The 14512-nt window shown below is 38.0% G+C and overlaps 1 protein-coding gene across 3 annotated transcripts in view; it reads right to left on the bottom strand.

The window, feature by feature from the left end:
• MAN1A1 (mannosidase alpha class 1A member 1) overlaps positions 1–6004 on the bottom strand; it is a 162733-nt gene extending 156729 nt beyond the window's left edge. The window contains exons 1-2 of one of the 3 annotated variants that reach the window (XM_079148053.1): positions 5811–6004; positions 3691–4557 (exon numbers count right to left, since the gene is read on the bottom strand). In XM_079148053.1, coding sequence (XP_079004179.1) covers positions 3691–4557; positions 5811–5837 — 894 coding nt within the window. In that variant the 5' untranslated portion in view covers positions 5838–6004. Of the gene's footprint in view, positions 1–3690; positions 4558–4797; positions 5026–5810 lie in introns of those variants that run through there. The other 2 variants (XM_079148054.1, XM_079148055.1) reach the window with 2 other exon arrangements.
• Between the last annotated feature and the right edge of the window lie 8508 nt (positions 6005–14512).

The raw sequence follows: 14512 nt of genomic DNA, 5'->3' as shown, positions 1-14512 counted from the left end.
AAAAGTGTTTTATTTTGTTTTGGTATGTCCAGATAGATTATTCACACATCTGAGCTCTACCAAAAGCATCCATGGCTAATAGCTAATACAAATTATATATTATTCCCAAGGATATGCATATAAGATTAGTATAAAATATAATAAAACTGTATTTTAACCATTCACCACAAGTATGGAAATTTTCTTTAAATTTATGAATGTACAAGTCTAGAATAATAATAAAAAAAAAAAAAAGGCTTCTTTGAAAAACTGAGCAGACATCTGCATCCCAAGAGCTGATGGATCCTAAACCCTTATTTGATAGACAGAAGGCTGCCAACCTGCATAAGCCCCACTTGCCTTTTAAGTTGGTGGGGACTCTAGTCTGAGAAGGGACAATTCATCTTCAGCATCCATTACTCAGAAATCCTCATACTTCCAGGAAATGGAAAAATAAAATATTCATCCTCCAAATTGGATTAGGGCTCTAATCCTAAAGGACAGGGCAAGCTCATTGTGTAGAACCCCTCTACCTACCCCCACCATCACCAAATAAAACTAAGAATACTTCCTAATTTTTAAAAAGGGGTGAAGTAAAATGGAAAATGAACAGTTTCTCTAAAAATTCCATGTGCTATTTAGCTTCTGAGCTTCATTATTCTAACACTGCTTTTTAAAGCTAAGGGCAACTTGAGTATAATTTCAAGAAGATCCAATTCATGAAAATAAATAGGCACTCTGTATGCATTATAAATTTCAGGAAATTTCAGGGTAAATGTATTTACAGAATATTGACAAAAGTTTCACAGGGGTAGGTCCAGGAAAATCATAATTTTAATTTGAAATATTACATCAAAAATTTATCTTCTATCAAATTAGTAGTGGAAATCACTTAACACCTTTTTTTGGGAAGGGCACTATGGAATATCCAATTTGAAATATATGATCTCCCCTAAGACATAAATTTGTTGAAAAGTTGCTGGGAATCAATAACACAGTCGTGTCAGCATTATGAAAACTACTATTAATAGCCTGTGAGCCACATTTATAAGAGTTCGACTTAAATTACAGCCCAAGACCTAACATGTTAGACTTGCTTATATTTTCTAAATTTTAACTATGAAAGTGTTGGTACAGTCAGGTATGATAAAGAACCTAAGTATTAAAACAAGATCTAGGGCTGGGGTTGTGGCTCAGTGGTAGAGCACCTATCTAGCACATGTGAGGCACTGGGTTTGATTCTCAGCACCACATATAAATAAATGTAAATAAAAGGTCCATTAACAACTAAAAAAAAAAAAGTCTACCTATCTATTTCTAGATATTTATATATATAAATATCTAGAAAACACAGAAACAAGAAAGAGCAAAACCAAGGCAAAGATCCATTGGTTCATTATAAAGAGCCCATAGGGCTATGTGAAACTGAATCTTACTTATGCAAAGTCTAGTGCTTTACTTACAATGGGCAACCACTTTTTCCTCCTAAAACCACTCACTCATGGCATCCTTTTAGAGTATCATGCATTACATTTTTTTGTTTTTAAACAAAGGACTACATCTGCTTGAACTAATCTGATGAAAAACATAATCCATTTTTCCCCCATTGGCCTTTGACCAACTACTGCAGCTAATTATGCTGGCTATTTTGGGTTCTCACAACATGGAATTTTAAAGAACACATTTGACTCTATAACTTTATGCAAGACTGGGCAGTTTCAAAACATCTTGGTGCCAAGATGTTGGCACCATAATTCCAACAGAGACTAGATTAATTTCCTTCACCTGGTAAATTACGAACTTTGGATTTAGAGATATAGATTAGGTGAATCTAAGAGGAATGGATATATGTACTGTTAACATGATGACCTGAATGTACTGCTATTATATCACTGCTTATGCTCTAAAAGTACTTTTAATCACTACTGGTCAGAAACAACAGCTTTTTTATACCTGTACATTTTTGATGTTTAAAATCTTACTCAGAAAATTGTGATCTGTGCTAACTGGCAGCTCATATGAATGCAGAGGCATGAAATGTTTAGTTTACTTTCTTCAAATTTAAAGAGAACAAGCACATACAGATGATTTAGGATTGCTTTCCTGTGGTTTGGATTGGATATTTTTAAGGAGTCTGGAAGATGAGGATGGTAGGATGTTTGGGAAGAGACAGAGCTTTGTCTTATCCTCCTGGTTTGGTGATTCTGACAGGATTTCATGGAGAAGGGAAACTGCTAGAGTTGTTCAGGAGAGTAGAATTCATTCCCCCACGTCTCAGTTCTGTGCCTGAGGAGGAGTCTTACAGAAGCAGAAAGGCTGAAGCACTACAGAAGGAAGCTATGTGCAGGGCAGGGATGAAGGCACTCTTCCTAGGGTAAACTGAAAAGGAACCAAATCCATTTTAACTTGCTTAAATACATCTTACCCAGTTTCATCCAGTCTTATATTAAAGTCAAAGTGCTGTGATAATCTATAAGCCTCTATTCTGTAACCACTTAACCTACCTCTTTACCGCCTCAAAATTCTGTTTCCTTTCTGAAAAGGGGACCAGAAAGCTTCCTTTCCTGATTACTCACCCAATATCAAAACACAAAATTTATTTTCAGGGACACTAGGTATCATTTTTCAAAATGTCAAAAAATTACCTCCATTCATAATGTATTTTAGAAAACTGCATCATGATTTGGGATGACATGCTTCAAATATGGTTCCTACAGCTCTTGATTGTCAGTAAAACCCAGGCTGGCATAGTTTCACACAGAGGAGCAGCTCTGGAAGAGTATGTCCACAGACACCCTGGTGACAGGTGACTGGGAGGAAGTCCCAAGGTCCTAATTCATTTCTCTACCTGGTCACTAACTGATTCTGGAGCTCTGGGCCCTTAAACTTTCATCTTTGAAATGACAGCCTGAAATGATATTTAAGGTATCCCTCAGCTTTAAACTGGTCATGACCTAATCACAGGTAACAAGTTCTAACTACAAATTACATAAAGTTAAAGGATTTATCAAAGTTCATGTTTGTCCCAGATTAAGTTTGTTATCATTGTGCTGTTATGAAGCAAACCTGTTGCTTCACATGGAATAATTCTATTTCTGACTCTGCACTAGAAATACAAGAGGTAGTAGACTGGCGAAATTTTCATTTTTTGAAAAGTAAACAGTAGTATTCTCCTATGGTGGGAAGTTCTCCAGTTTCACCCTTAGAGTTTATAAGTGCATACAGAATGCCACCTGGCAGCATGGGGCCACATGACTGAACGCTAGGAGCTCTGGCTAGCTGCTAGAACCTTTACATCCTGGTTGACTGATGCTTTGCGTTTACCAGCAAGCTTCACTTTAAAACCACTTCCAAGTCATATTAAGGGGGGCTGTGAAGTACCTTAACTGTGACTATACTCAGACTATTAACCAGTGGAGGCTTGCCTATCACCTGTGTAAGTATTAACACTTATTTCATATCGCTTAAGTTCACCACAGCATGCAAGTTAAAAGTAATGGAATGCAACATAGATCTTATTTAGCTATATCTACTATAAAACTAAAAAAGGGAAACGAAAGAACCTTTTTGACATAGCACCTGGTGGAATACGAAAACCTCCATCTCCCACCACAGAGTAATATTGAAGTCTTCAGAGTTTCAAAGGTTTGCCATTTCTCCCAGAGAAACACGGCCAGCTGGGAGGGAGGGATTCTGTTACGGTGCACTCACCTCTACGATCTTTGCCCTCTTCTCACGGATAGCTTCGTCAGCGGGCTCCCGGTTCTCCACTCCGATGGGAGGCACAAAGTCCACCTCTGGCAACCCCCTGAATGTCTCCTTGTCACGCAGCTGGTCCTGGGCTACCTTCTCCTTCTCCAGCAGGATGTCTCTTTGGATCTCCTCCGGCAGCTTCTGCAGGGTCTCCTTGGCTTCTCTGAGAGCCCGCTCGTGGTTTTCGCGGATCCTGGCCAAGTTGTCCTCCAGGGCGGACGCGGGGTTCCGGGGCGCGCCCTCCTCCCGCTGTCGGGCTAACCCCTCCGCTGCGTCCTCGGCGCGCGCCCCGGGCCCGGGCTTGTGATCGGCGGCCGGCTGCAAAGCGGGGCTGGAATGGAACAGGACTCCGCTGAGCAGCTTGGAGGAGTCGGGAAGGAAGAATATCGCCCCGAAGCAAAGCGTGATGAAGGCGCTGAACACCAGAAGCAGCACGAACTTCTCTGTCAAGCGGAAGGCGGAGGGGCCCGACCCCTTCCTGCCGCCTCCACCGCCGAGCCCCCCACCCAGGCCGCCGCCCAGACCGCCGCCCGCGGGACTGCTGAAGAGCGGCAACAGGCCCCCCACGGGCATCGCTGCCGCCGCCGTCGCCGCCGCCGCCGAGCGGCCGTCTGTCCAGTGGCCCGGCGCCGAGCGGGTCAGCAGCCAAACTTCGCCGCTGCCGGGCGTCAGCGGCTGCGGGGCTGGGTCCTGCGCATCCAGGCCGCCCGAACCGATCCGCTGGGCTGCAGGTCTCCCCAGGGGAAATAACTCCCCTCCGGGTCTTCTCCCCGGGGCGGCTCCCTTTGCAAACAAGCACGCGTGACACACCGCTGGCTGCAGCGCCTGCGGGGAGAGAAAACAGTAAAACATAGTAATTATGCGAATGATGATAAAGTTTTCAGCGGGTCTCCGCCCTCCGACGGCCTTTCGAGCCACCAGGACAGCTCCCCCTGCGCAGAGACCCCCGAGTCCCCCTGTGCAGAGACCCTGAGTCCTGCTCCGGGCACCGCCCTCGCAACCCACTCTTTCCACTTGAGGTGAAGTTTTCGAGTCCCGGGGGCGTGGAGGGTGTCCCGCGCACACCTGGGGCAGAGCAGTGTGCGGACACCCCTGGAGGGGGTAGCGCACCTCTGGCAGGAAAAGCGCAGCGTGGGTGGGGGGCTCCTCAACTTCGCCCGCTCCCCATCTCCAAGCTGAGATCGGCTGCCTCTTCCAGGAGGCGACTGAGCGTGCAGCCCGGCTGCCCTGCAGTCCCCGCCGCGACTCAGGTGGGCGAGTGCGCCCACCCGCGGGTAAGTCAGAGCGGCCAGGGAAGCACGATGCCCTCTACCACGGCCCCGCGATCACTAATATCACTGCCGGTCTCCGGGCGGTCGGAAACGAGGGCGGTGACACGTCCGGAGAGTGACAGCGCGGCCGGGCCAATCTTACGCCGCCCAGGGTCCCGCGGGGGTGGAGCCGAGGCGGGGAGGGGGCCGTGCGAGGCGGGGAGTTTACGGGAAGCGCAGCCTCGCGGGGGCCCGACCGGGGGCGGGGAGGTCGCTGGTCCCGGAGGCGCGAGGCGGGCTGGAGCTGCCGCGAGCTGCGCGGCCAGACCCGCGTGGAGGCCCCGAGTGAAGAGGCGGCGGTCTCAGGTCCGGGAGTTCATTCCGCGCGGGCCTCAGGCCCGGGTCCCAGGGGTGGTTGGTTCTCGAGTGATCAGGGAGGTACCTGGGGTTGAAGCGGAACCTCCTGGACTTGCTTTTGGATAGGACCATGCCCAGCGGTCAGGGACCCGCTTCCAGGTGTCCCGGAAAAGGCATAGATCTGAGGGCATTGGGTCGTTTTGAGGCGCGTCTTTTCTCCAGTTACCCTCTTTTCACCCAAGACAGGGATTCTCTGGCGCCCAATAGCAGTTAAGCCCAAAGTCCCTCCTTAGAGGAACCATGATCCCGAGAGCTTCTGAGCACTCTGGTCTATCTGAATAATATCCTTTTACATCCTCAGAGACTTATGGTTTTATGGTTACTTAGAAATCTTCGTATGCATCCTCTCCCCCTTCAAAATAAAGTTGTGTGCCCCCCCCCCGCCCACCCTCACTTTCGAAATTCATTTACCTCATAGCAGTTGCTCAGATTTTCCATTCAAAGAAGTGAGTTTTATGCTGCCAGAGCTTCAAGCAATAAATTGAACACTGTTGAAATTAAGTCTTGGATCCGACTACTTCCAGCGAAGTAAGAACTTGGTCCAATAGAGTGTTCTCAACACAGCCTTCCAGTATTTGATATCTCAAGGAATGTCATGGAGACTGGCTCCACCTCCCATGACATCGCATGGAATGCCCAGGTCCCTGCTGATACCACATAGAACGACTTTAGGACCTAATCGGTAGGTAACCCATTACCCCCAGAAGGGATGGCCAGCATTATTTTCCAAAATGTGTTCCTAATTCCCCTTTTGCTCCAGTAATGGGTTATCAGGAAAAAAAAAAAAAAAAAAAAAAAAAAAAAAGAAAGAGAAAAAAAAAAGTTGACTTCCCATTACTGAAAACTGGTTTGTAGCAGCCTTATCTTACCCTCATCCTTCTCTGGAAATATGATTTTTTTTTTTCTTTTTGGAAATGTGATTTTATTTCAGCTTCTTCTTGTCTTATAACAATGAAAGTAGATGACATCTTTCAGGAAGGTGCCCACAAATAAGGTTGTTTTCAGGTGTTAGGCTGTTTGAGAAAATACAAAACTAAATCAGAAATCCTACAGCAGTTTTCATATGTGTATTAATTTTAGCTTATCATTGCTTGATATAATTTTTTTTTTGTAAAATGAGCCAGTCATAGGAAGTTCTTGTTAATAGGAAATTATGGTTTGATAAAGCCAACTGATGGCTTGGTTATTCTGATACCTGCTATGAAATTCTATGCCCAGAAGAGTGCAGCATATCCAAGCAGGGTAATAAATTCAGGACTGAAAAAATAAAACAATATATATATATATATTTTTTTTTTTTTGTTTTTTAATGATGGGAAGGTACTTTTTGTTTCAAACTACATTTATAGGTTGTAGGTAGGCTGAAAAGTTTGAATCACTGTGAAATAATATTGCTTGTTTCCAACAACACCCTTAAAACTGAGTTACTTCATAGATACCTAAATGACAGATAGAAATTGGGATTAATTACCCAAGAAACAAACAATTTTATGATCATTTTTGGAATGATCTCTTCTTTTAAAATTTTTGTTTTAAGAAAGAGATTACTTTTTTATGGCAACAGACATATTTAGAAACTTCGCATAAATTATTATTAAGTATTCCAGAAAAGTAATAAATCTATTTTTTAGTGCATATTAAAATGGTGGTGAAAGGGAAGTTGTAACCTAATTCTATTTCTGAACTCTTTAATTTTGATACCAAACCAGTTTGGGCTTTGACCCTACTGACTGTAGTGAAAGCATTCAAAAACTGGCACTGAGATTTAGGAATGATTTTTCCCTAAGAACTTTAAATTTGATTTATCTATATCATTTCTAAATCTTTTAAAGTGACTGCTCTTTTAATTTTTAACTCACTCTTACGAAGCTTATTATAATATTTTTTATTATCTGTATTTCTTATAAGACAGAAGCTTATTGTGATTGAAACCTGGCTTTAATAATTGGTTAAAGAAGAAATTAGCTCTCATATTCAAGGGTACCAGTATGTGGTAGGTGGAATGAGTACTATATGAGAATGTTCGTATCTAGGCTAGAGCAAGTTTTAAAAATCACATGAAAGTTATCTCAGAAGATATACCATTCAAAACAACCATGCAAACTTCTTGAAAATAACCATGCATAGTCTTTATATGCATGGTAAGGAAGGGAGGAATAGAGAGAAGACTCAAGGAGTAAAAATGTATTTATTGTGGAAACAAAAATGTGACATTTTCCCTTAATTTCAGTGTCACAAAGTACTTCATGTTCTACTGTTGAAAAAAAAATGTTTTGCACCCTGAGATTAAAAAAAAAAAAAAAAAAAAAAAAAAAAAAAAAAAAAAAAAATGACCAGTTCTGGTTTCTCAACTCTTAAAATCTTGACTATTCCATAATACTCTCCAGTCTTATCTACCTAAACAAATATGATCTTTGTGACTACAGTGATTGTGATGAAATTGCTGTTTTCTCATGAATAGTCTGATGCAAACTTGGCAATCTCTGTAATGTTGTTGAATTTTTTTTTCTCTCTTTAAATACTTGCTGTGCCTTCTGATTTGTCAGCCAGTCTTTCTGAAGAAAAACTCCCTTGAATGAACCTTTTGCAAGTTGCTTGTAAGCTCATTCTTATTTTTTTCCTTTTTTCAGTGTTTGTGTCTCAGTTTCTTTCTTTGACAACATGTAAGTGTTCATATTTCAAAATATAATCTTTAGAATCAAGTCATTTTTTAAAAACCTGGTTGTAGTCATAGCTACTACCCTAAAAGGCAAAAAAAAATTCCCAATTCATTTGGTTGCTTGGATTTCACTGTTTTTTTTTTTTTTTTTTAATTTAACAAAGGGTAGATTTAACTTTTACGTTAATATGTCTAAAATTAAATACAATAATTATGAGCAGGGTTACAGAGGAAAAATTGGCAAAATGTTAATAAAAACTTGTGTTGAATTAGTAGTTTTATAAAATTGTTGTGTTTTCTAAAACTAAAGGGCAAAAACCCTTCTTACTAGGCAATTTCCAGAAGGTACTATTTAGAAGTTTATGAAAGAATCTTTTTGAGGATTTTTGTTCTCTGATTTAAAAATAAAAAAGTATTCTAATAAAATAAATGAATATATATAAACATACATATACATATATATGGCAATTACTAAAAATTTTCAAGCTAGATTTCCTTTCTTTTTCTTTTTCCAAGCTAAATTTCTGATTAAAAAAAAAAAATCTTTTCTAATCATCTTCAAATTCCAGGTTAGAAAAGTTTTTTGCTTTTATTAAAAAAAATGTAATATGCAGAAAGTACTTTATTGTGAACATTAATCTTAGAATTGCAATATTTCAATGAGAACTCTGAATTTCTAATATGGGAATTAATTGAAGTTTTTGGTACTAAAATTGGAGTGTACTCTTTTATCTATGACTCCAAATTTTTGCCCTTCCTCGGTTTACTTTAGATTGCGTAGCAGATTATTTTATAGAATTCCAATCACCTTTGGGGAGGCCCAAAGAAGGAGTGGCTGTCAGGAGCTGAACCAACATGCCCCTTTGTCCCTGCAGGGTCCTGTTGAAAGATCTTTTTTTCTTTTGAACCCTCATTCCATAAATATTAGCAGTCTGCAATTTGAAAACATTAGGTCCACAAGCATTCATGATTTTTTTTTTTTTTTTTAACTTTCAGAGCTTTTCTCTCCATAGAAACAAAGTTTGCTAGCCTTCTCTACAACGACCCAAGACCCTAGGGAAGACTACAAAGTTGGGGGAAAAAAGTACTGTTGCGATGTTAGTAATCAAAGTAGCATTAAATTAGAAAGTGTTTGATTCATCTTGAATGTTGGAGCCTGAGGACAAACATTTATTTGAAAGAGGATACGATGATAGCTTCAGAGAAGTTCTAAATCAACTTTCAAGGTTAGAAAGGTGTGTGGAAGTTCTCAGGTATAGGTTTTCTTCATCACGCATACTTTTCTTTTGGTTTGAAGAATATTACAAGGACATCCTTATGGTGGTTTTTGTTTTGTTTTGTTTTGTTTTGATTTGATTTGATTAGCACAGTGACTGAAAGAAATTGGCACAGGAAGAGGCTTTCCTAAGGTACTGGGCAAGAGTTTGAATAAGAGAGGAATTTATTATAGAGGACATGCATGTCCTCGGCTGCATGGCAATGGCAGATAAGTCACCTATCTCCTGTGACTGTCATTCTTCATCAGCAGCATTGCTGTGGCTCTTAGGCTAACTGATATAACTAATGTGTCTGGCACAACAGACATTCACAGAATTTAAGTCAAACCCCGCCCCCCGCAGCAGAATTAAAGTTCTGAGTGGCAGAAGAACAGTATCTATAGGATTCTTTTAAGGAAGAGCCACAAAAGAGAAATGAGGAAGAAATTGTGGATTACTGGTTCTTCATAGGATTATCACTTTTCAACTCATGTCCACTGAATAATATCCACTGGAGAAGAAGGGATGGGTGGGCTGAACAGCCTTAGGCTTTGATAGGTCATAGATCCCGCAAATGTTTCTCCACTTATATAAGTAGAATCAAAAAGTTTACCAGTTAGCCAGCTTTATAGTTCTAAAGCCTTAGGAAAACATAAGCAATGGCAAAGTCTCAAAGTAAGGAGAATGACATTGCCTGTTAGTGCTTGAAGAATCAGGAAACCAAGCTTAGAGCCGAAAGGTTAGATATAGAATGTTAGCAATGGCCATTATAGACTAATATATAAAATAATACATAGGAATTTTATGACTTGAGAATACACTATTTGAACAAAGGAAAAGTTTCTTTCCTTGACCAAAGAAAGATATAAAATTTTTCCTTAATAAGTTTTTAATATACTAGATTTATTTTTAAAAAGAATGTTTTTTTTGTAAAAATTTTTTCCTCCGTCCTCTTATAAACAATCATATGCTTTTCCAGAAAGACAAAACAAATTCAAAAAGAGAAAAAAATTGTGATACATTATTCTACCCAATTGAAAATGGTGTCCATGAAATAAAGTGAAATGAAAACCACATGAACTTGTTCCTATTTTGGAGAATCTCTCTACAACTATGATTTGACAGCACTTGTCTTCCCAATTTTATTGCAAAATAAATACACTGTTTGCACTACATGTTCAGTCCTTATTGTCCTTGAGGACAGAATTTTGTCTTATCCCTGGGTTCTGTAAGTGGAGAGGAATTTATGTGTGATTCTTTATCCACTTGTTATTTTTCACTTTCATTTAGAGCATTCTCTTGATATGTACATCGGATTCATTTAGGGGCAAAGAGAAAAATAGATCTATGTTGCAGATAGTCCCTAAAAAAAATGTGTCTACTGAATGTTTGGTAGTCTATTCATTTGGTATAATTAAGAGTGGTTGGGACTGTGGGAAGGAAAGAGAAAAAAATATAGAAATTGCCATGGGAAAAGAGAAGGGGAGAATTCCAAACCACTGACCCATCAATCTAATAGACTTAATTGATTGGGACTGGCAGAGCCTCATATACATTTTCTATAAATTACCAGGCTTTAAATATGATGAATTTGAGATACCTAATCTGGCTTTTAGATTATAAAGAAATTTGTTCTCTGAAATCAGGAGATTCTCCAATCTCTCCCAAATATTAAATAGGCATAATAGTTCTTTTATGATGTGATGATACCTTTTACAGTAATCAACAAGAAATGAAAATGTCAAGTGCCTACATTCTTAATATTAAAATTCATATCTATCTACAACAAGAAATTAAATTCATTGTTCTTAAAATTATGCACTATAAAGAATTTAGTTTATTTCCATAATCCTACAGCTAATTTCTTTTATTTCATAGGTTTTGTAGAGTCGAATCAATTACCATAAGAAGAAACCTAGGAAATTTAAGTTTGTAGAACTCTTCAATTACTAACAAGTTATATTTAATGTACTCAAGTATTTTATTAGGAGTATGTAGTTTCATCATCTCCCTCTCCTTTTAAAAATTGTTTTCCACCCATATACACTGCTGGTAGGAATGTAAAATAGTGCAGCTGCTTTGGGAAACAGTCTGGCAGTTCCTCAAAAGGATAAATATAAAGTTACCATATGATCCAGCAATTCCACTCCTAGGTATATATTCAACATAAATGAAAATATATGTGCACACAAAAATTTTTAGCAGCATTGTTCTTAGTAGTCAAATGGTAGAAACAATACAAATGTTCACTAACTGATAAGTGAATAAAAAAATGCTGTATATCCAAACAAGAAAAATTATTTAACAAAAAAGGAATGCAGTATTGACACATACTATGACATGGATAAACCTTTAAATTTAAAGATGCTAATCACCAAAGAAGGCGTCTGGTATAATTCTATTTATATGAAATGTCTGGAATAGATAATTCTATAAGGAAAGGTGAAGGTTGGGGGGATGGAAAAATGAAGGGTCACCACTAAAGGGAATTGGGCTTCATTTTGGGGTAATGAAATATTCTAAACTTGATAGTCGTGATGACTACATAATTCTGTGAAAATAATTTTTTAAAACTATTAAATTGTGTACTACAGGGGATTGTTATGTGAATTATAGTTCAATAAAACTATTGCAAAGTGTTTTCCTTTTGGTACTGTTTTATACTTACCTTGTTGAAGAACAGTAGACTATCCTAAATGAAAAAAGATACAACAATAACAGGATGAAGTTCACATCATATCAAATAGCATTATTAAATATTAAAGAGTACAAAATCAAGAAATATTTTCAAAACCAGAAGAAAATTCCACAATTTCTTAGCTTAAGTAATATATATTTTTGTGGAGTAGTCAAACCAAGGGAACATTTTTTAATCACCCCCATGTTGAACATTCATTCCTTTTAAGTAAAACATAGGCAAGTAATATCATTCATATTGTTGATGTGTGAAAAGTTACTATTAAGTTGATCATACCTCACAACATGGTAGTGATCAGGATGTTTCTAGAAGAGCTTGACTGGTTCGTAGTGCAGGGGCTTTACACTCAAGCAAAATGATTGCAGGAGCAAGAGAACTGGATGAGAAATCAGAAGACCTATTTTTTAAATTAGCTCTGATTTCTATGGGTTAGTCACTTAGCTTTGATTTCCTCTTCTGTATGATAATGGGGACTTCCCTTATCTGATAAAGTTGCTGTGAAAAGCAAAATAGACATCCCTTGTGTCCTGAAGGATGCTCTACAACAGGCAGGTATTGGGATGACTATTAATGATTATTAAGATAAGTAACAATAAAAATTAGAATTTATTATTATTGCTATTAAGCACTTGGAGAACCTAGCATTGGAATTCCAGTACAATAATAATTGAGAATCCCAAGTTGATAAAATTATATCTATCTCCAAGATCCTTAACTTAATAAGTTAAAACATTTGAAAGAATTGAATATTATTCAATTTTTTTTAAAAATCATGAATATTTAATAGGATATGTAATAAAATTCATAGCAGGACATATATCTGACTCTTCTATGTTCAGTTAATCCTATCAAAATAAAAGCTATTGTTCCATAAATCTCCAGTAAATAATACTACCAGGGCATCCTGAGGATTTTTTAATTTTTTGTTTTCACATAGTATTCATACATCCATTAAGCTTATATTTTTCTCTTTTAAATTGATTTTTACCTTTTTATTATTTTATATCCTTATTCCAAATGTAATCTATATATTAAGGAAATTTTATAATATATGGACTAAAAACATTCTTACAATAATATGATAAGATGAAAGAGGTGGAGAAGAGGAGGAAGAGAAGGGGGAGGAAGAAGACAGCATTTGTCTTTTAAAGCAGTGAAGTTATGCTCTCTTTCAATATCTTCAACTAAACATTGTTTCTGGATTTCCTCCTCCTCCCTCCCCACTTCTTTAAAAAAATTATTTGTAGTGAGTAATAGCTCTGCTTCCTGCCTGACCTTGAAGGCAGATGGGGATGTGTAATGCTTTTGCTAAAACTCTAAATGTTCTCATTTTAAAAATGGCAACCAATGGGAAATGAAAGAGGTTCTATCACTGATCTTTTCTTTTAAATCAGAATCAAACTCTATTCTATTTATTGTGACCACCTATTTTTTTTACTTTCCCATGTGCCCCATAATTAAAAGGTGGTAACCTTTTTTTCTAAGTACAAATATATTTTTTATAAAAATTGGGGAAAGTAAAAGACATTAATAAAACAAGGAAACCAATTATTCTCATCTCATTGAAAGTCACATATGATACACTTTTATATCTTCCTTGTCTTTAAAAATATATACATAAAACTAGAAATACTTAAACATGGAAATGTACAACAGCTAAATCTCCAGTTAAAATTTCTTTTCCAAGCCATAGAATGTGGCACATACAGGCAATAATCTGAATGAGTGTGAGATGACTTAGCATCAGCTCTTCCATCTTTATTCCTATTCTGCCTTCCTTAGTAAATTCAAAATACATGAACCTTGTTTGGTTGACTAAAAAGGTATAACTGCTCCTCATTTTTTGTGGTAGTTTGCTTTCCCCTTTATTTGAAGTTTTAGTTCAATTTAAAATGTTTATGTTTTTCATTTTGTTTTGTCTAGCCCTTTACATCTTATATCCAGTCAGAAGAAACTGGCTCATTAGTTCTTCCCATCTCCGAAAATAGATGTTAATTTCTTCCCTCAGTGTTACTGTTTTTTTCCAAAGATTTAATTTGGGCACTGCCTTCCAGCAGCCTTACATGACATTTTAGTTGACCAGTCTTTAAGTGAAAACAGAGGTTTTTGTCATTTCATAAATTCCTTGCTGTTTGTTTATTACCTGTAGTAGATAAGGGACTTGGGAATCCAAAATGCAAAGATAAAATTCTTTGCAGAAGTTTTCAAACCTAGTTAGTGAGAAACTGAACACTGGAAATCATGAATTGAAATTAGGCTACAAAACAATAGGATATATTATTTTCTATTTATTCTCATTTTCTTCATAGAAAGTATAAGAAAATGGAGGATATAAACTGTTTTTGGAATAAGTTGTTTTCACGTGCATATTTCTGTGGATCTTGAAGATGTTTTGGCCACAGCTTAATTTCTAGCTCCTCAAGTCTCCCATCATTCTTCTTTAAAAAAGAGGTTATGTTTTACCCTTTCTCCTCCCCACCCCACAACCTTCTTAGATTCT

Source organism: Sciurus vulgaris, assembly GCF_902686455.1.
Source record: "Sciurus vulgaris genome assembly, chromosome: 7".
NCBI lineage: Eukaryota > Metazoa > Chordata > Mammalia > Rodentia > Sciuridae > Sciurus > Sciurus vulgaris.
The sequence above is the reverse complement of the archived record's forward strand: the minus strand, read 5'-3'. Positions and strand labels throughout refer to the sequence as shown.